We start from the raw sequence: 22,215 nt of genomic DNA, 5'->3' as shown, positions 1-22,215 counted from the left end.
CGTTTTGTTTCTGCACGGAAATGGCTGCTTGACACAAAGCCCTCTCCTAGCCAAACGGGACTTGCTCTGGGAGCCCACTGGGAGCACAGCCGGGCGACAGGGGATCCCACAGTGGGGACAACTGAGCATAAAGATTTTTGCATTTCCCTTTTATATCTTTTTGCATAGCAGACAATTACTAATAGGATCACCTGTGATGACCGAGAAGTGTCAAAAATGTTATAAACTAATTTTCCAACCCAGAGAAGCTTGCACTAGCTATATTGTTTGATCATTTTACAGAAGAAAAGGCAGTTAAATAGAAAAATTTTGTTTCAGTAAAACCTCTATTGGTGGTTTGTCGTTACTACACTGAAAGCTACCACATTGCACGGTTCTTCAAAAAGATCCAAATCAGCAAATCAGCAGCCTTAGATACCCTGACGCTTGAGACACCTCGAAGAACTAAAATCTGAAAGCATATCTGGCCACCTCTGTGGTGGTATTTTCAGAAATACCGCTGTTTCTGAAAAGTACATACTAGGTCTGGTTTTGCGTTCTTGAGACAAAAGTCAAAAGCCTTCAGTGGGATTTCTTGACTCAGCAAGACTAGTGCCATTTGTGCAGAGCTGTAGCTGTGTGCCTGGGTAAATAAATAAAATTCAGGTCCCCTGCACACACCGGGTCACAGCTAGATGACCCACCGACTCTGTTGCTTTACAAACAATACAAGCAGCACCAACATGGTTAGTCTTACCTTATTGTAGTACTGCACCTGGACGGAGTGCCACTGCCCGTCGCTGACCCCCCCTGGAACGAACGGTGCCACCGTAGTCGTCGTCTCCCCTGGAAGGGCAGCGAGAGCCACAGAGGGGAAAATCACGCTCTGCTTTGCACAAAACCGAACCGCGGAGAGACCCGCTTCGGGCGCGGGGTGCCGCTGCACCCCTTCGCCCAGGAGGAACGGGGATCGAGTGTCCTCAATTTCACCGAGTTGCTTTGGAGCACGGATACAAAAACAGCCTCTGGCACGTTCCAGTGAACTAGGTTATTTCCTACTACGCTTCTGCAGAGAGCAGTAGCAGGTGTATTTGGCAGGCACAGCCCCTGCTGAAGCGGTCAGCTGAGGGAAACGAGTACAGGAATTTTGCTGCTTCTCTGTCAAAAGCTGCACTTTGAGGATTTTTTTGCTCTGAAGAGTATGATGTGGGGGTATTTGGTTAGGGAAAGGAAGCCTATTTCTGCTCAAAGGAGAGAAACTGAAACGGGACAGCACTCCTGGTTAGACTGCTCTAAGTAAAGAGCGATGGACGGTAACACTTTTCTCAGCAAATTCTTACCTGTGATTAACAAAATTATTGGCAGCCTTTCAGTACTTCAATTTTAAAGAGCGTTCTTTAAACTGCAATTTTAAAGTAGAAGCTTTTAAATTAACCTGAGTCAGCAGCTAGGCATATCTGTTCTGATGTATCAAGAAAATCAATATTTGGTCAACAGTACATAAAGGCCTGGCACAGAGAACAGATTGCTAGGTTTTGCCTTTTTTTCCTTTCTCTCTCTCTCTTTTTTTTAATACTGGGCAAAAGTTCCTGTTACTGAGGAAGAAGAGGAGAAATGGTTGGAAAATTCTATGATTCTACGATTCTATATTTGGATGAAAATTCTACACAATAAACCACAGGAAAAATAACGTCCTCCCATAAGCTAACAAAGTTCACATTATTGTTGAACTTAAAATGTACATTCTCCTCCTTATTTGCAACTAGCATTTTACCCTGCATCCTTCACTCTTCTTTAACTTCCTATATACTTCTGTTATTTAAATAATACAGATTTTAGTTTAGATTTTAGTTTAGTACATGATTGACATCTTGTTTTGAAATGGGCCTCATTTGCTGATAAAAGGAATGTGGTAAAAATTATTTTTTTTATTCAGCTAGGAAGCTTCTGCAGAAGTAAGATCATTGGCCTCCAATCATTTTGCTTTGCTTGCTGCAAAAAAATTGTGTGACAGGTAAAACAATCAGATCAAATGTCCAAAACTTACTATTCCTTACATGCTACTTAAAACCATAAAACATAAACCATTCTTCTTCCAAATGAAATACTATTTGCAACATACAGGACCAGACCTGCTCTCAGGTGCAGTAGTGCAAATCTAAATTTAGTTTCATGTATTTTAAAGGAGTTTCTCCACATTTAAATGCACGTAAGTGCAAGTGGAATTTATTCTCATTCATCCTCAGGGTGCCTTCCTAACAATTTGATTCAAGTTTAGACAGGCGGAGGACAAACACAGAATAAAAGCAAATCTCTCCAACTGTAGCATGTTATTTTATTGTACTAATCCAGTCAAAAGCCTGCCTTAAAATCTGTTTTGGACATCTTTTAGGTACTACAGAAGTGAAATGGGAGTATCTTTAAGGGACCAGACGTGCACTTCAGCACACGGGGTAAATCCGAGGGTCACTTAGGATTCACAGTGAGGTCTCACTGCCATGACTGCCACTGGTGGAGAGTGGGCAATCCCGGAGTGGGCTAGGCCTCCACATCTACTCTTTAACCATTTCCAGTGTCTCACTTCCAAGAGAAATCATTTGGAATTGCTCAGGGCCCGCAGGTCCACCTTGAGTTTGGAAGACAGTAAGTAACGATGGTATTATACTGAGTTACATGCCCACTGGAGAGGTCTCACCTAACCTAAGCAAAAGTCTGGCCATCGATGCCCGCTGCTGAAGGTCTCGAGCATGCTGCGAAGCTACGCGCTGAGAGCTTCACGTAGGAAATTAGTACGCATGAGAAAGTGCTGGCAGCGTCCTCAAACAGAATGAAAGCAAGAGTGGAAGCCCCCGTGCCTTGCTGCCTGGCCCAACTCTGCAAAGAACGGTCAGTACGGGTCTCCTAAATTCTTTGTGGTTCACTGCTTCTTCCAGTAGGAGATGCTTTAATATGCAGTCACAGACTCCAGGTGACGGTACTGTTTATCAAAAATGAATAGAGTGGCAGGCAGTTTTTGTTTGCTTGATACTTTTTCCTTTGGCTCATGTACGATTTTTGGATAAGATTTATGTACCTAGTTTTCCTGATGGTGTAGTGTAAAAAAGAATAAATACACAAAATGAATCACAGCATGATTAAAGGAAGTCCCTTTTAAGCAAACATTGGCTAGGAGGCAAACTTTCAGACTAGTGCCAATCTTGTAGAGTAGTCATAAACTCTCGGTTTTATGACTGACGTGTTGAAAAGCTCTGCCTACAACAGTGACTGTTACCACTACTAACTGCTACAGTCTGGAGTATTTTGCAACTCTCTGCACCAGTTGCTAACTGTACAATGTCAATCAGTTACTCAATAGCTATATAAAATCATTAAAGTGTATTTCCAAATGCACTGAGCAGATCTAGTCACTGAAAGTAAAAACGCTTGACTTGGGCAACATCTCACCTGCAGAGAATGTTAGCTGTATCTGCTCTTCAATGATCTCCAGTGCAATAAAGTCATGCTTCTCGTTAAAGCGCCCGTTGTAGAGAAGGAGAGCGTTCCTCTCTCGGGTTGCAAACCTAGAACATGGAAACGAGGAATCATTTCATTTTTAAGGGCTTACAGAGTTCAGACTGACAGCTGTGTCACATTGAAGAAAGACAGCATTACAACTGCCAGAAAAGCAAGCCTTACATCTTTAGGCATAAAATTATAAAATAAAGTAAGTAGCAGGATAAATACATTAGCTCACAAGCTAAGGAGACAAGCAAGATAGAAACTACAGAAACCTCCCTGCATATTTGTAGAGTTCTGCTGTGGATACTGACCCTAAAAAAAGATAAAATTATGCACATACATGCTCCAGAGAAAGTACCTGAGATTATTCAAACAGTAGCAGCTACTACACTTTGCAAACAATCCAAAAGCTAGTGCGTATTTCACATCAAAGGGGCAGGACTTGCTGCCTGCTTACTGTCTGAATGCTATATGCTACAGAGAGAGTCATAAACAGATTAGAAAGAGCTGTTGGGGAGGGAAGGGGAAAAGAAAAGATAAGAGTTACTTTAATAATGTTGTGCAGATAATCAGGGTTCATCAATCAACAGTTAAGGCAACTGGAGGAAGGAAAATAAACACTTTAATGATTCCACTATATCAGCTCCAGTGGGTATTTTTTGGTTTTATTTTTCTTGTGCTTCTAATATGGGAGGCATCACACCTTTCCACTCCTAGAAAAGCCTGCTTTTTGTCTGCACTGAACTTCTTTTGAAAATTCCTGCACGTTCTGTGTATTTTAGAAGGTTTAATTAGGTTAATATCTTTGGGGATTTACATGCACTTCTTCTCTGCTTAGCAATGCAAAACTTTAACACGCTTTACATAAACATTTTTACAAAAATTAATATTACATAAAAGAGGGAAGAAGAGCAAAACCATGGGAATCTCTTATGTTTCCAAATGGTAGTGTAGCTTGATTTTGCATCTTGAACTTCAGGAATCAGCCTTATTTAAGTTAACCCACTTCTACAAATCACTCAAAAGCTGAATGCAGCTAATGTAAAACTCCCTGCCATGAGTGAAAAAATGATTCTTGTATGTCTCAAGTCACATCTACTAGCAAGGCCCTATGCAGTGTAACAAAAACATCCAGGTCTGGTATTTGAAATAAAAAATTCAATGCCAAAGAATATTTTTTAAAAAAAGTTGATTATCAGACTCACATATGCTGTGAATCACACATAGTAGAGACCCTTTAGAACCAGAGGCCTGAATTTGAGCTATACAGATATGAGAACTTCTGTTCCATAAAAATGCTATTATTTTTGAAGGAGGAGAATAAATTATTCTGGTTCAAGATACAAAAGTCAAAATTTTGAAATTTCTCATAAAGAAAATACCAAAAGATATCCATTACAGTCAATCAAAATGTTATATTACCATTTTGATTACTTCAAATTAGATTTTGAAACATACCTTTATTTCCAAATATATTTAAACATAATATAATATAAAATAATATAAAATTATATTTAAAGAAGTAAATGTCAAATCAAATTAAGACACTACAGTTGAAATATTTCAGTTATATTCATATATTCAATAATATTCAGAACATAGTTCAATTATAAAAATATTAATTTATTTTCAATTTTCACTGTCAAAATTTCATCGACAGCAATAAAGTTCCTATAAAACATTTTGGAAAACTGCATTTTTCTGTGAGTTACTACATCATCAAAACTTTTTTGATCAAATCTGTCCAGAACATATATGACAGAAAGAAATGAGAAATATATGAATAATGTGCATTTTTAGTGGAAAGAAACTCTTAGTTTGAGCAGCAGCAACAGGAACATTAATTCTGTTTGAAAATATTTTTCTGACACAGTTCAGTTACAATCCTCCACCATGATTTTAATTAAAAAAAAGCAAAGTATTTTTTCTATTTTTTACACCAGTTTACTCTGTGTGCGTTCAGTTTCATTCTTTGCCACTAGCCAAATGCATCTTTTGTATCATATTATCAGTTCAGAATAATTGCTATTGGACTTGCTTGGTTATCACTGGTGGTGGTGGGGGAAAACTTCTGTTTTTAATAAAAGGAGCCTTTTTAAATTTAGGATATATAAAATAAAAGGCACACTTTCTTTGAGGCTGGAAATTTTGAATGAATAACTAGAAAACATTTCCACTGACAGTGTCTTTTGGAGTGAAGACTGAAGAGCAATTGCTGTGAAGAAGTCAGGAAACCATAAAAATGCATAAAGTTGGGAGCAGAAATCAGTAAGCTGAATAATAAGAGTATGGTGTAGCACACAGCAGAAATGTTGGGCAGCAATATACAGTATCTATATGCCCCAAACCATTTTGGTATGGAAATATTCGTAGTTTTCAAAACTCATAATGAACATACGGACTACTTTTTAAGTCTCATTTTAGTTTTGAGAATGGACTATACAAACATCCTGTGCTTTGTCACACAAGGGGAATTATAGGCTAACAGGATCTAGACACCCTGGGATTTTAGGAATGCTTCTGAATCACAAAATATGTAATGGCAAATCCTTTGTCCAGTCAAACTCTTAGCTCTTGCTCACCTCCACATGATGTTTTCTACCTATGCTGCAACAAAAAGCTAAACACAGCCATTTTGGGATGAGTCCCATGATGACCTAGACCTTTTACAATCACACTGAAGGAATGCAATAAATAGGCCATCTAGGTTATGAAGATTGTGAAGAAATCATGGTATAAGCACCATGGCACGATATTTTGCCAATTCTCAGGAATGCCTACCAGGAGAATTTGAGTCATTTTAACTTGAAGTACCCTACACATCAAAGATCTCTTCCTGAAAGCCTGAAAAATGATACCACGTGGCTGCTGGGACAATCCAAGGGCAGTATTGGTAATTTATGCTGGCAGGAAGCCTAGAACACTCCTTTGTTTGCACTTAATGCAGATCTGACAAGTCCAACAGAGCCTTTTGCTTCTCAGCTTTTCTGTGTATTTAGATCTGATGCTCTAAAACAGTCTTTGCAGGCACAACTGTTCTCTACCTCGGCTCACTTGCAAATTGTATCTGCATTTTCTGATTTAACCAAAATTTCAAGATGCCTTAAATTTTGGTCTCAGGATTAAGGCAGATGAAGAATAAAATGGAAAGAATTTGCCTGGCCCCAGGGAGATGTAAAACACGAAGTAACTGCTGAGTGCTGGCGAGGTAGGAAACGTGGCTGGTTTTGTCAGTCCTGCCTTTCTCCAGAAATACACACACGTGTCCATTGTCGCTACTGTGCTTTTTACCTGTCCGTAAATCCTGATCTGCACCCAAAGAATATTTGTGTGTGCATCTAGAGTGCTTTTTCTACTGCAGATAAGCACTACATTAAGCGGTAGGACCAACAGAAGAAGTCTTCTCCAGAGAAGAGATTTTCACTACAGGGCCCAATGTGGCTGTCACCTCTGTGCCACCGCTCCCCATCCTGACTTCCCTGAGAGCCCCATGTAAAAGTGAGGGCCAGGGCGGAAGCAGACTGGCCGGTGCCGGGCAGAGGGTCTGCTGAGGCAGGCCAGGAACATCGCCAGCAGTGGGATGGCACCCGGACCAGGAGCTAGGTGCGAAGGCCAGGAGGAGTGGAGGTGAGGAGCAGGGCAGTGGGGCTGTACCAGCCCCACGCTGGGATGTGAAGCATGTCCAGGAGCCCAACTGGAAGCACCTGCCGAGCACAGGATGTGAATGGCCAAGGCTGTACACAGTCAGGTCCTCTCACAAGCTGGGACACCGAAGAAGGGAAGGGTGTGCTCAAATCACAGAATCAGTAAGGTTGGAAGGGACCTCTGGACATCACCTAGTCCAACCCCCCTGCTCAGGCAGGGTCCCCTAGAGCATGTTAGACAGGCTTGCGTCCAGGCAGGCCTTGAAGATCTCCAGAGAAGGAGACTCCACAACCTCTCCGGGCAACCTGTGCCAGGACTCCGTCACTCTCACAGGGAAGAAATTCCCCCTCACGGTCAGGCAGAACTTCCCGTGCTTCAGTTTCTGCCCATTGCCTCTTGTCCTGTCACGTGGGACAACTGAAAAGAGTTTGTCCCCGTCTCCTTGACACCCTCCCTTCAGGTACTTGTACACATTGATCAGATCCCCCCTCAGTCTTCTCTTCCCCAGGCTAAACAGGCCCAGCTCTCGCAGCCGTTCCTCATCGGGCAGGTGCTCCAGCCCTCTGATCATCTTTGTAGCCCTAAGCTGGACTCTCTCCAGTAGCTCCACGTCTCTCTCGTACTGGGGAGCCCAGGACTGGACACAGTACTCGAGATGAGGCCTCCCCAGGGCTGAGTAGAGGGGCAGGATCACCTCCCTCGACATGCTGGCAACACTCTTCCCAACGCACCCCAGGACCATTGGCCTTCTTGGCCACAAGGGCACATTGCTGGCTTATGCTCAATCTGTCATCCACCAGCACTCCCAGGTCTTTCTCTGCAGAGTTGCTCTCCAGAAGGAAAGGCACCCTACGGGTGCCTAGGGTTATTTTTCCCTAGGTGCAGGACCCTGCACTTGCCCTTGTTGAACCTCATGAGATTCCTCCCTGCCCAACTCTCCAGCCTGTCCAGGTCTCTCTGAATGGCAGCACAGCCCTCAGGTGTGTCAGTCACTCCTCCCAGCTTGGTATCATCAGCAAACTTGCTGAGGATGCACTAAGCAGCAAGAACTGGCTTGCTCTGAAGCTACTCTGAAAGTCAGGACACCACAAATGCAACCAGAAAAAAGCCTTACATACTTGAGAGGTGGGCAAACCTGTTTGGGTAAGCCCATCCAACTGTCCCTCAAGCCTGTCTGGTGACTGCTGCTGAGATTTGTCCAGCAGTCACAGTCAGACACCACTTTGCTGCCTGGGAAGGCCCAGATGGGAAACCTCTGTCCAGCACAAAAAAATTGGCCCTCAAGCTAATGCAGCTCCCACTGACTTTTATGCATGGCCCCGTCTCTCCGCTCCTTTTCCCTGTGTTGCACAAGCCCGGCTGCAGGCACGCTGGAGCAGAGAAAGGTGTCAAGGGCACGGGCAGCCCGGCCTCGCCAGCTCCCCTGCCTCGAGGGCAGCGTAGTGGCAGAAACGGGCAGCGTTCCCTGGCCAGACCTGGGAGCGGACCCTCGGTGGGACGCGCTGCTCCAGCCGGGGCAGCTCCGAGCACCTTCCTTTGGCAAACGGCTGTTTCCTGGATGCTCCTAGCACCTCTGCTCCCTCCTACGCGCGAAGGTTGCAGTGAGCCTCCTCTTCTACCTGCCAACAGGATCGCACAACCCCTCACTGAGAAAGGACTCCTGGTACCAAGACACTGATCTCCACAGCAGAGCAGGTGAATAAACTGCTTGTCAAAAAGTGACTTTTTTAAGTAAAAAAAAAAAGGTTTTAGTAAAAGCTTCCAGGAAAAGAAACACAGCCAGCACTTCAACAGCCTCAGCAGCTAGGCAGAAGCTAAGTGCTTTCAAACAACACGATCCTTCCCCGCTCTCACAGGAGCCGATGGCAGAACCCCCCCAGCAGCTACCTCCACACCGTTAATTCGGTGGGTTATGGTATTTAACAAACACACTCCGAACCCAAACGGAGAAGCAATCGGACACAGACCTGAGCTCGGATCCTTCCACGCCGGGATAAACAAGGAAAAGGAGGGACTTACATGAGGGAGACTGTGAAGTGGAAGCGCTGCCGTAGCCCCTTGAAGGTGATGAACGACTGCGGGGGGAAGCTCCTGGTGGTCATCTCGCAGTAGGGCCTTTCGTATTCTCCGGGAGGACACTCGCACTTGAATCCCCCTATCAGCAGGTTAATGCAGGTTCCTCCGTTCTTACACACCCCGGGAGCGCAGCGGCCGGAGCGGGCGTTCACCTCGCAGGACTCTCCTAGAAGGGGAGACGCAAACACCGAGTAATGAGATATTTCACCCAGAGCAGCCGGCTGCTGGAGATGGTGTGGGCTAGAGAACCATCTCTGCTCGACGGCAAGCCGTTTCTGCCCCTGATTCCTCCCGTACTTGAAGGACAGATCTGTAACTGGAAGGGAATAAGGTCACTGTGTTGTCGTTCAAGTCTCAATTCTCAGGCCTTTCAGGGCTCAGAATACTATTTGCTGAGTGAACCTCCTCCAAATATTTGACAATGTTGGCTCCAGTGCTGGGATCTCTTGGCTGCTCCCAGAACTGCTGATAAACATGCAGCTGGAGAGATCTGCATGGGAAGAGGTAACACCACCATTTAAAAACTTTTACGCTCCCTGTCAACCAAAACATGCGTAAATAGCTGCAATATTGCACTCTGGGTTGGAAACTGGGTAAACAGGGAAGTGTTTGCACTTCACCTTAAGCAGAATTTGGCTTTATAGCCCATGTCACCCAGGCAGGGCACGCTCAAGCTTCGAATGCAACACTCTGAGAGCTTTTAAAGAATGAATGAGCAGAAGGCAGATGACATATACATTGCTTCGGCTTTTCCTCTGCATCCTGCAGGTGACAGCCATTCAGTGAATCCTTCAGAGAAGTGCACCGTGACACAGTAACTTCATTCACTAGTTAAGGATTTCGTGTATCGCTTACTGAAGTTTTCTCCATGTGCTTCATCTTTATCCTGCTCAGAAGCCTGTATTAAGGTACTCACTAAATATAAATACTGAAAAATGAGGTGTCTTTTCCTTGTGCATTTGCCATAATACTCCCCGTGTTTTCCTAGATTTTGACAGTGGATCATAGTTTTAAAAAAATAACCTGTGATTTTGTGGTTTGTGCAGAGGCTACTCACTTAAAAAAAATCTGCTGTGGCTGGGACAAAACCAATTGCTGAATTAATCATTACACAGAAAAGTGACTCTCTGTGTGAGCTAATTAGTTAACATTTATGTTTTGGAATGTGTCTTTCTAAGGTAACTGTAATTGTGAGACTTTACTGGGTCTTTAGATCCTGCACATTAAACTGCTCACAGAAGTCAAAGGTGGCTTATATAGCTGAATTTTACCCCGTAACATCTGACAACCAAATGTAAAGTAAAACTGCCCAATGTAAGCAGGTGAAGGAACGCATTTCCAACCATCCAGTATTTGCATGATTACTTGCTACAAGATTATACAATTACATTAATTCAAACACAGTTAAATTGTGCAAATGCATTCCTAAAGGAAAGTAAAAGCAGCAGGAACTGTGGGCGGTGACTCACAAACGAAGGCAAATGAAAACGGAAAGCTCTGCTCTGCCAGCCGCCCCCGCGGCCCCGCTCCCACAGGTTCCCACGCCGAAGCCGGGACGGCTGAGCACAGCGGAAGCCAACGGTGGATGCAAAATGCTAAAGTAATAGACCATAGAGCTGAAAGTCTGACTTCAAGGCCATGCTTAGAGCTTTTTTGATTTAGTACTGACATTCCTAGATTCTCATTTTATCATATTAAGATAAAATTCTGTGAAAACCACTTGATAAGTACCTTCCTGTTTCCCCTTATTGAATGTATCAGGTTAGGCAAGACTACGTAAATACACCATCCTTAATACTTTGTAGAGGAATTCAGGTAGATTAAAATGCTCTACGATGTGTTTCCTCTGCAAGAAATCTTATAAATCACCAAGACAGAAAAATTTCTCAATGTATTGACTATGTTAAGGAAAAGCACATACACACATCAAATGCATTAGAGAATCGATGGTCCACTGCATAACCAGAGTCAATCCCCCTCAACCCAGTAATTGCACAAAGCTTGTGCACCAGAACTCTCCAAAAACTGAAAAAATAATACAGTTGATACATAAAAGACTAAACACAGGTTTGTTCCATTTAAAAAAGTACTGCAATATTCTGAGAAATAAATCTCCAACTCAGAGTGGAATGTAATCTTCAAGGCTTTCTGAAAGCAGAACGATATATTTGGCAAAAGCAAACAAAGCACAAACCTGAATACACAGGGGAAAAAAGACAAGACCCAAGCTAAATGGAGAGATTCTTGTCATTCTAACGTGCTGTGCAAATGCCATGGCAATACAGAGGCATAATATAAAAGCCTAAGCTTGAAGTCATTTATGGTTTTGTATTAATTCTATGATACGGTAAGAATTTATAGACCCTTTGTTTACAGATATAAAACTTTAAGAGAAAATTTATTGAAAGTATAGGTATATTGAAAAGTATTGAAAGTATATTGAAAATGTATTGAAAGTATACTGAATTTTGTTTATTACTGTTTTTCATTAAAGCAGCTTTAAAAAGTAGTTTTAAAAAACTATAATTCAATCCTATGATCCTTTGTCCTATATTCATTCAACGGTAGCATAACTAATGTCCCAGTTACTAAAATTATTCTGAACTCTCATTATGCATGTAAATGAGAACTGAAATTGAAGTATATCCTTTGATGTTCAATTTTCATATTTTATGTATGTTAACCAAAATATATTAAAATATCTTTTTTGAAATCTCTGCAAGAACTCCAAGTCGTCATTATGCTTCAAGGCACAAAGCTCTACGAAGAAACTTGAAAAATCCTTATTTACCATTTTTCTGAAAGGAAAAAACGTATCTGGAATTATTTGCAAACACCTCATTGTTGGCTTTATTAAGTAGCCACCTGAGCAAATATTCCAAGCACAGTTCTGCTCGGAGCACCTCCTCCACTCAGGCAACGCAATCAGCCTTCGTGTGGCTCATCAGTTGGTCATCTCCCAGGGTGGCCACCTCCTCCTGGACGCAGTCGTCTCACAGCGCTGCCTGACGTGAGCGGGCAGTCACAGCCCGGAAAGTGCTATCAAACGCTGAATTTAAGCCCACATGCACTAGCACTGGAAGAGCTGGGTGCTGGCCGACAGACCGAGGCTCAAGTCGGAAGCCCCTAAGGGAACAGCTATTTTGGGAACTGGAAAGGAAGGGCATCGCCAAGAGCCACAACACCAGCAGTCAGGATGAAAACCGAAGGGGCCATGTGTCCGCTTGCAGCTGAAGGTCAGGGGGCTGAGATGGCAGAGGAATTTGCACTGCTGCAGGGGACGTGCCCCAGTGCAGCCGGAAAAAAACAGTACAACCCCGCGGGCGAGCTCTTCTGGACTCCGGGTCCGAAACGGGCTTGGCGAGAAGAGCCGCGCGAGAACTGCAGCCCACGGCCGGGACAGTGCCCACGGCTCATCCCTGCAGCACGGCCCCTGGGGACCCGTCACACTCCTCTCCGCCCATCGCAGCACCTTCTTTGTGAACATAATTTCATCTTGCACACTGGCCAGTATTTTGGGAATAACTTTAAACACTCCCTTTATATCACAATTCTGTGAAATCTAAGCAGGAAATGTAAAGCTTCATCCCTCCGGCTGCTAAATCTAAAGCATGCACTGTCAGATAACACCACGCTGCGTCTGCCTGTTATCTGCTGGGCAGACTCTTGCGCTTTGAAAAGCTGCTGGACCAAGCCAGTAAATGGTTTACAGTTACAGGATGGCAGCTAATCTTGTAGTCTCACAATTAATATTAATGACTCTTACAGCCATGAAAGGCTGTAGCGTTTCTACAGCCCTTTACGTGGTGTTTCCTGGTTTTAAAACCCTTGAGATCATAATGTGATACTTGCTTTTGACCCTCCTTCCTACTTGAATTTACTATATCCCTTCTACAGTTTTAAGATTAGCTTTACAAAGGTGTTAATCATAAAATTTCTAATATTAATTTTATGAAAGGCATGATATCAAGCACGACACTACAAGAACAGGCAAAGAAAAAATTGGCTAGAAAATAGTTTAATTTGGTTTTCCTTTGACGCATTCCAAAGGAAGCAGTAAAAGAGTTTAAACAAAGAATAATCGATGATAAAAAGCGAAAAGAGTTAAAAAAGGAAGAAGTTATTTTAAAAGTGAAAGAATAATCCCCTAATTGCAAATATGTTGTGAGTGGATCATCATCTGAGTATCAAACAGCACACCCACTTGCATCAATGAGCCCCTCTCTGCAGAAGTACTGCCGTGGGTTGGCTGGCGAGCTGCCTGACCTTACTACGATAGACAACGTACAATATTGGAAAGCTTGCTAGAAACAACGTGGCACTGAAATAAATACAGAACTGCTCTGCACCTCAGTTTACTGTAGTATGTTTTTGCAACATCCCCATTCAAGGATTAGTCCTCAAAAACTTGTACTATTCTCTGATAAATTTCAACTGAAACACCACATTAAATATACATTAACATGAAGCAGCAGATCTGCACTGATGTTCTTGTTTCTTTCCTTCCAGTTTCCCTGGACACACATTAATTTTTCACTCAGTGTCTGTAATTGTTTAATTTGAATTGATTCTTCTCTCCTTTCCTCCCCCCGTCATTTGCTCTAGATACATATTAATCCTGTTCTCCATGTTTGTAGCTGCTTCACAAGAATGGAAACTTTGGGAAGCTGATTTAAGCAGCCAGCCTAAAACGAGGTACTTCAAAGTGGAAAACAGGGACAGCAAGAAATAGGGCAACTAAATTCTTGAAGAATTCCCATTGCTCTAAAAAAGAACTAACTATCATTACAAATTTGTTTGATACGTTACCCATCACGGGAAAATCAATCCTCCTCTTCCTCTGGTAACTAGAAAGTGAATAACCGGGAACGACGATTAGTACTGAAGCCATCAACGCAGTAAGCAACAGTAAGGTTGTTAATGCCAGCAAACGGAAAAAGGGGGGAAAAATCCTCCCCCCAAGTCTGGTAGATATCTGGTGTTAAAATCTCCTGCACCAGCGTGCAGGCCACCCACCCCACGACAGACGTATCGGGTGGCAGAGACCCAAAGCGACAGGCACCCTCGGAGGGGAGATAACCCCGCCGCAGCACTGCTCCCGCCAGAGCCGAGGCTTTCGGTGCCTAAAACCGGCTAAAAAAAGACGCGGATTCCGCGAAGGCTCCGCACGCCTCCGAGCCGCACGCCGAGAGCCTGCGCGAAGAGCGCGCCGGCTGCGCCACGCGCCCCGCTCCCGCTCCCCTCACCCGGCCGGTACCCGCTCAGCACCGACCGCGAGCTTTGGCAGGGAAGCCTACGACCACGTCCCACAAAACGAACGGAGAAGGCGGGAGGCAGCGGGAGCTCGTCCGCCTCGTCCCGCTCCGCGGGGCTCCGATTTCTGCTCCCACGGCACGGGCGAGCTAGCTGCAGGTTCACTCCTGCACGAGTCCCGGGAGAATTTAGCCTTATTTCCCTTTACAAGTGAAACATTAAAAAAAAAGAAAAAAAACCTTCTGCTTATTTTAATAGAGAAGTCAGAGAGCTGAGAAAAAATAACCAGCCATTTTTAACGAAGAAATCAGATCAAACAGGCTATAGACGTCATCAGCGTACTGAAGACCGCGACACAGCGAAGGGAAGAGTATGTTCATGTATCATTATACAGGCAACTGAGAAGGTGCTACTTGAGGAACAGAGGTAAAATCTCGGTCCCCTAGAAATCAACAGCCAAAGTCCTACTGACATTCGGAGAGGCCACAGCAGACACAGTCGTCAGACTTAACACCGACATCGGCGTTCTTCACTTCGGGAGGGATCTGAACCTCCACTGTCCTGATACCTCACATGCAAATTAGAAAATACCATTTGATTTTTCCTTTAACTTATTAATTTATGTATTAGGAAAATACATTCTAGGAAATGCAGAATTTCCTAGAAAATTCTAGGAAAATTTAAATCAGCTGCAACCTTCTTACATTCAGCTTTATGTCCAATTTGGGGTCTCTTCTTCCCCTTGATTTCTGCTCTCTTTGCTGTTTCCTGCTCTTAAAGGTGGATTTTGAGAAAAACGGTAAGCAAAATAATACCTAGAGGCATACAGACACACAAACACACACACACCACACGCCCTCCCCACCCCGCCAACTCCCACTCTTTAGGACTAAATCCCAGTGCCTCTTAGTGACAGCTGTGTGATTTAAGTAGCTAACTGTTCCAGATTTTACAAGATATTGTTAAATATCTTGTTATTCAGTAACATAATTTAAAACACTAAGCAAAATAACAACAAAAACAGTTCCATATAATTCCTCTCACACTATGAGTGGATACATACATATATATATATATACACATACACACGCGCGCACACACACACACGTACATATAGATACGTATTTTCACCAGTCAAGCAGCTCTCTGAGGGGATAGACAGCAAACGATCCTATATAAAGATACTCAACAAATCATTGCTTTACCTCTAGATCTGATTTAATTTTTCTTGTGGGCATTAAACCCTGAGGTGGTGGGAAGAGACAGTGCAAAACTGCTGATGTTCTTACAGCTATGTATCATTACTTTCCTTTATCATCACCCGGCTGCCACCTCTGTGCTGTTTTTTGTGAAGTTCCTCTGGGCATTTCTGATAACTCACAAATCAGATTTCCAAAAATCATGGGAGAGGATGAAGGTCATGAGATCTTTAATCATGAGATGCTCCAAAATAATGAACATTATAGGAAGCTTTTTATTTTATTAGTTTCTCAAGCTGTGGGTAGCATCTGCTGGCCTCAAGGCATGTGAGAGCTTTTGATGGTCAAATTCCAGTCCAAAATGCCCAACTCAAACTGACTGCTCAGAAGGAGCTCCTGTTCCCAATCCCTCCCCAGTGAGAAGGTGCTGGTGACTCCTTCCCTGCTCTTCTTCCCAGTGGGGTCCTCAGTGACGGTATCTGCTCCCCAACTGCCCTGGGGGCCATGGCTGCCAGGATCTCCAGAGGAAGACGACTGCTTTCCTTCATTCCTCACCTCACCCCCTTCCCTGATCTCACAAAACAAAACAGGACACCCTGCAGGGCTGGATGATTTAGGATTTGGGTCATTTTTTTTCTTTTTCACATTTAAATGAGAAGGAATAATAGAAAAAAGAAACAATGCAGAGGAAGATTAGTGATATTTGGGGCACATCTGTTGGAGAATTGAATTAGTCTGTAGACGCCAGAAATTATGAGCATGTTCTCAAGATGATGTTGAGCATGTTCTCAGCCTGAACGGTCACTGGATCATACGCGCCCATTCAACTTCTACCAATGCTGACTGTGCACAGGAACTATGCGCAGACAGAAGCCATGACAAAAAGTCTTTAATGTCTGCGCTCTCTTCCTCATGTATTTGCTGAGGATTAAAAACTCTCAGTCAAAAAGCTTACATTTTGTTTACACTAGATAGCTCTCCATTTATGTTCCAGCAATGAGACCAAGAGTGGTACAAACCTCAGGAATATTACCAACACTTTAAAACTTAACACAAATTATGGCAATGGTTCTTTTCCCCTTTAGTATCAGCATACCCTTGATATGCAAGGAACCAGGATTCACAGTAAAATATTCTTCATTTACAAAAACGTTCAATTTTTGAAGTCCCTCGTGGCTTTGGAAAGAGAAGGTACTAACTCAGGATTTTGCAGCTCATGGTTTAGTGTTAATTCTCTGTCAACAGCACATGCCGCACCACCTTTGGCAAGCGCCTGCGTGAAGTCACCAGGCTCCAGGAAAAGGGGCTTGAGCACGCTGGGCAGGGACACGCTGGGCTGCAGCGGGGGCCTCCTCACCACTGCTCCTCTGCCAACCTGGCACCACCTCACCCAAAGGCTTCCCAGGAAATGCTGAGAAAAAGCACTTTTTGCATGGTTTAGATGCCGTGGTGGAGAATGAGAAAGAAAACACATGCCCTTTTAGCCTGCCACAGCAACCTAACAGCAGTTTTTTTCTAAGGGATCCTATGGCTAATTTCTTTTATTTGACTCTTTTGCTGATGCAACCTATGCAAGTTACCAAACCACTGGTTCAAGTGTACAGTACCCTGAAAAGCTCTCATCTCCTTCTGCATCTGACCTGTTAAGTTAAAGATTTAGAGATCTTTTCAGGGTATGTCTATCACACAGGACTACATCAAGCACAAATGTACACAAGAGAGAAAAGAAACACGTAGACATTTCCAGTAATTGGTAAGTTCTGTGGTAGGTAGCGAGATATGTACATATAAACTGTGTATATACATATGTAAGACAATCTATCATAACACAAAACACTGATTTGGGGTAAGATATGGTCATGTAACACTGCCTTTCAAAAGCTTAAGCTTTATCTTTTTATGTATTTAGTAGGGAAAATATTACTGTAGATGCAAAGATTAAATCAAATTGCATACTGTCATTGTGTCTGCAATTTGCACTATATCTTACCTGTAATAAAACTCTTGGTACAGACCCTTCTAAAAATCCCACCTTCTTGCCATTCTCTGCTAAAAACTGATGAGAAATCTAGAGGTATAAGAACAAAACACACCTCTGCATCACGTGCTAAATTCCTTTAGAGAGGAATATCTCCCACTCTATCTAATTTTAAGAGAAAGTGCTTTCCTCTACCTTAACCATCATGTATGCCTTACATAATTTTTTCATTCTGTTCTCATGTCCTTTTCCCAGTGTGTCATTACGCAGCACGAACTGAAGGCTGCCGCAGCCACAGTGACTTTCAGGACATGTCCCCTTAGGGACAAATTTTGCAGTCTGGTCTTTATTAGCACCCCTGTGCACATACATGCTCTTCAGCATGGGAACCGGTTGCCTTATTTAACCCTCACGTGTTTCCAAGGACAGCAGTAAAGAAAAAGGTCACTTGTGAACACAGCATGCCTACATTCAGATGCCAAAAATGAGCTATTTCATAATGCAAATTGCAATTTTTACTGGGTACTGAACAGCACCACCAGGCACTGTAATTCCACAAGGATGTGGTTTCAAGGCAATTTCAGTCCCTCCAGATATTAAACTATTTATCCAAAGGAAGAAAGCAAGCAAGCCAAGGTGGCTATGTTGGCAAGGAGGGAGAGCGCAATAATGTCTTTTATCAACAGGAACTCAGGGTTGAAAAGTCAGACATGCTTTCAGGCACAAACAGATATCCTGCTCATTTTTAGCCTGATTTTTTCCCCTAAACTGCTTTCCATAGAGGAGGACATCGAAGGGGGGCAGTTCCCAATTTCTAAAATTTTAGGGAAGGAGAAAGTTTTAGCACTTATTTTTGAATAATCTGGCAACTTCAAGCAATTGGAAAAGGACACTTCCTTGCAAATAAGACAATTATCTGGCAGCAGAAAGAGAGGAAGATTAAAAAAAGGTCTCTGGAATATGGGAAAAGCAGATCAGGTCCTCCCCTTCAGTGGCAAACACCACTGTTTTCTTTAGGAGAGTCCAGCCCCTTTTCCACTAAGCTCCCATTTCATTTTCTCCATGTAGCTGTTACAAGCTTGATGTTCAGACTCAGAATAAGAGTTAAAAGAGGGAAGAAATGGCCTGTGCCGGTCCCCACCAGCCCTCTGGGATTAACTGCATGAGTCCTCCTCTGCACACAGACATTAAAGGAAAACTGGTGAGAGCCTGCATTTTGTGTTTTCCAGGATTTTAAATTTTCACAGGGAAATCACACTCTCCCATCTTCCATGTAATCCAATAAAGCGGTAAAAATGATAGCACTGGGAAATAGGCAGACCTCAGTTAAAACCATACCTCTCAATGCTCAACGTGATCACAGCAGCTTTCTTGGAAAGAGGAAAAATGGCCAGTTAGTGAGAATACTTGAAAAGGAGCCATAAAATATTTTAAAAAGTAACTGAGAACAAAAAGCAACTAAATCTGAGAAGTCTGCTTTTCTTAATGAATCTTAGAAAAGATATTGCAATGTCACACACCTTGCTCAGAAAACCTTGAAATAAATGTACTTTATAATCTACAGAATAGTAGAAATTCAAGTTACACAGAAACACCCCCCCCAAACACATATATATATTTGTTTCAGACTGACCAAAATTGAATCCATTCAAGTTCCACAGCTAGTAACTACCTCTTGTTAAGACACTTAACTAGATCAAAATTCAGCTATTTTGTGAAATACGGACGCATTTTACAGTAAACTTATATGACTGCCAAGTCTTGTTAGAGTTAGTATACTTTACTGTATCATCTGGATTGTGTTTAATCATTAATATAAGGCACTCATCTTCATAATAATGTTTCTTACAGTACACACAACAGTGTGCTGACCTCTTGAGTGTGGGTGGCTCTTTCTACCTAAATAATGTTTTTTAATTATTGTACTAGAGAACACAATATATTAGCTCTACTACGCTTAGCTAAGGTGAACGTGAAAGATGCTGCAAAGCAAAATATATTCATCTTAAAACTTAAGATGAACTTAAAAACTCTGGATGATAAGCACTCTTAATGTTTTGATCCTGCTGAGCAGGGGCACAGTACAGTAGGAGCCTCGGAGACCAAAGCCCAGCCCCGACGAGTCGCAGGGGATTTGGATGCAGGCAGCGAACCGTGATGCTCTGAACAAAAGAGCATTTGCAACCACAATGAAATTGCTGTTCCCACAATGCTGCGCATAACTGTACTGCAGAACTCTAATTATCTTGATGTTCAAGGCCAAGTGCCTCAGTCTGCTGCTCAGCTGTCGAAACTTTCAATCATCGCAACACAAAGAAGAGACGCACAAAAAACTACTTTAAACATTTTCTTCCCTAACGGGACATCACTCTAACATCCTCGTCTCTGAATCCAACAGTCCATCCTGCTGTCTCCGTGATCACAACTATACGGAGAAGCAGCACATGTTCTTCACAGTTTTGTGCTACTTTCCTTGATATGTGGTTTCCCAGTTTTGCGTTAGTAGGCAGGAGAAAAGGAGTCCTGTGTACTTTGTCTTTTGGAAGTTAAACTTCTCTTTGTTTTGGAACGTCTGCAGTATTTATTTCCAGCCTACTTGGAATTTCTTTTTTTAGCCATAACCTACGATCTGCTATGAGAATTGTGAGGTGGTTTCCAGAACATGAGGTATATTGAAGAAAATAATGCCACAAACAACTTAAAGGCAGGTTGTTGGGTTTTTCTCCTCCTTTTCTTCTCCTTTTTCCTTATTTGATTTGTTTTCAGTGAGAAACAATGAATCAAGACACCTTACCACTGGCAAAAGAAACACTTAAAGGGTAGTCAAATATATGGGCTATTTTGACACTCACTAATTGTACGTGTTGATGTTTTAAAATGCACTTATGTGGCTTACATGCCTTTTAAAATTTTGTCCAAGTAACCTTTTCCAACATTAAAAACAACTATAAGAAAAAAACCTAAGTCATATGTTACACAAGGTTTAACATAGCTAAATTAACAAAAGCACAATAGTAAACCATGGTCACAGGGTAATTTGCAGTAGTTTAATAAGCTACTATTTAAAATATTTAAATTAAAATAACTCTCATTTAGTGTGTGTAGTTTCTCTCAGGTGAATGTTCTTCAATGCATATATATGTTCAAAATTATGACAGCGTACCTCAGTTAGGTACCTCAGTAAGGAGGGGTCCTACATGTACCTATAAAATTATACTATCAAATAGCTCTACTTTGTATAATTACTCTCCACCTTCTACTTTTTTTTGGTTAGTAATACCAACAGAGATAAGCAAATACACCATTACTAAGGATGTTAAAAAGCCTGGGAGAGTTGAGACTCCCCTTTAGATGTGGTACAAGAAATCCCATCAGTATGAAACCAGAAGAACACGTTGAGAGCAAGTAAGAGCCTGAGAACTGCCGCAAACTGATAAAGCAAAATCAGTCAAAAAGGAACAGAAGGAGAAGTCAGGTACCACAGGTACCTAAGCAGGTACCAACGCTAAACACTTGTTAATCAGCCGCTCCAAGTAGTTCCCACGCAGGAAAGCTGGACGAGTGGCTCAGAGCATCACTGCACTAATTCTGCTTTCCAAACCTCTCTTCCAGGCTCAGAAAGGAGTTTCCAGAGAACCGGAGGGAAATCAGCATTATTAGTTGTTCCAAAATGGGAGGACTTCAGTAATCGCACACTGTCACCGGCAGACTGTAGGCTACCAGAACGCCTGACAAGAGTAGGCTAATCAAATACAATGCACGTGCATGTCCTTTGCTTTTGCAGAGCACCTTGACTTGATACCATAGAGCATTTGGTTCAGAACCTACCCTCTCCCTCACTTACAATGTAAGTAGGCATGCATCAAGGGAATGAAAAACTAACAGGTCTAGAAGTGTACAAGAATAATCTTCAAGTCGGTTATTTTCCAAGTTCTTTGGACATCGATTTTCAGCTTTATGTTACTTAACATTATCAGCAACGGGAAACACAGCATAAAATCATCAGTGATAAACTCTGTAGGTGACGGAACAGCGGAGGAGGGTAAATAAAGAGAAGAACAGGCCAACTACACAGCTGTCTGAAGAAAAAGCAAAACAACACATTGGAAAAAACAGAACATGAGCTTTAAGCAGGAGGTCAGATTTCCTAGACGCTGAACTGCTTGGAAGAGCTGAATTCAGAAGTGTTCGTACTATCCAGCTGCCTTCCAAAGTGAGGGTTAAGTGACTGCATTGGTGTCTGATCTGTTGCTTTCTTTTACAAACTACCCTTAATGCATCCACTATTAAAATACCCTGTAAGAGCTGGAGTCTTGTCGAGTCGATCTAAAACTAATTAAAAAGAACAAACAAAACATTAGGTCTGTAGCTCGGTTTTCGAATGACAGGCATGGACTTTGATCTGTGCAAGTGTTTCCACAGGCAGGAAGGATAAGCCACGGGGCTCCAGAAGAGGAGTCTCAACCGCAGGCGTTTTAACCGTTCGGCCGAATCAAAGACGATCACGCGAGCAGCGTTTTGGGGCAGGGGGCAAGGAGGCTTAGTGCACGGCTGGGAATGCTTTCAAGCTTTAAACAGTAGCTATTT

The 22,215-nt window shown here is 42.7% G+C and overlaps 1 protein-coding gene across 7 annotated transcripts in view; it reads right to left on the bottom strand.

Moving 5' to 3' along the window:
- The window catches only part of CELSR1 (cadherin EGF LAG seven-pass G-type receptor 1), a 176,243-nt gene that overhangs the window by 70,804 nt on the left and 83,224 nt on the right, over positions 1–22,215 (bottom strand). For all 7 annotated transcript variants that reach the window (XM_085297689.1, XM_085326462.1, XM_085297697.1 and 4 more), the window contains exons 3-5: positions 9,142–9,364; positions 3,424–3,539; positions 737–825 (exon numbers count right to left, since the gene is read on the bottom strand). In XM_085297689.1, the coding sequence (XP_085153815.1) occupies positions 737–825; positions 3,424–3,539; positions 9,142–9,364 (428 nt within the window). The remainder of the gene's footprint in view (positions 1–736; positions 826–3,423; positions 3,540–9,141; positions 9,365–22,215) is intronic.

This window comes from Rhea americana, unplaced genomic scaffold, assembly GCF_003343005.1.
Source record: "Rhea americana isolate MKP2758 unplaced genomic scaffold, rheAme1 scaffold_1, whole genome shotgun sequence".
Classification (NCBI taxonomy): domain Eukaryota; kingdom Metazoa; phylum Chordata; class Aves; order Rheiformes; family Rheidae; genus Rhea; species Rhea americana.
Note: the sequence above shows the minus strand (reverse complement) of the source record. Positions and strands in the feature narration are given on the sequence as shown.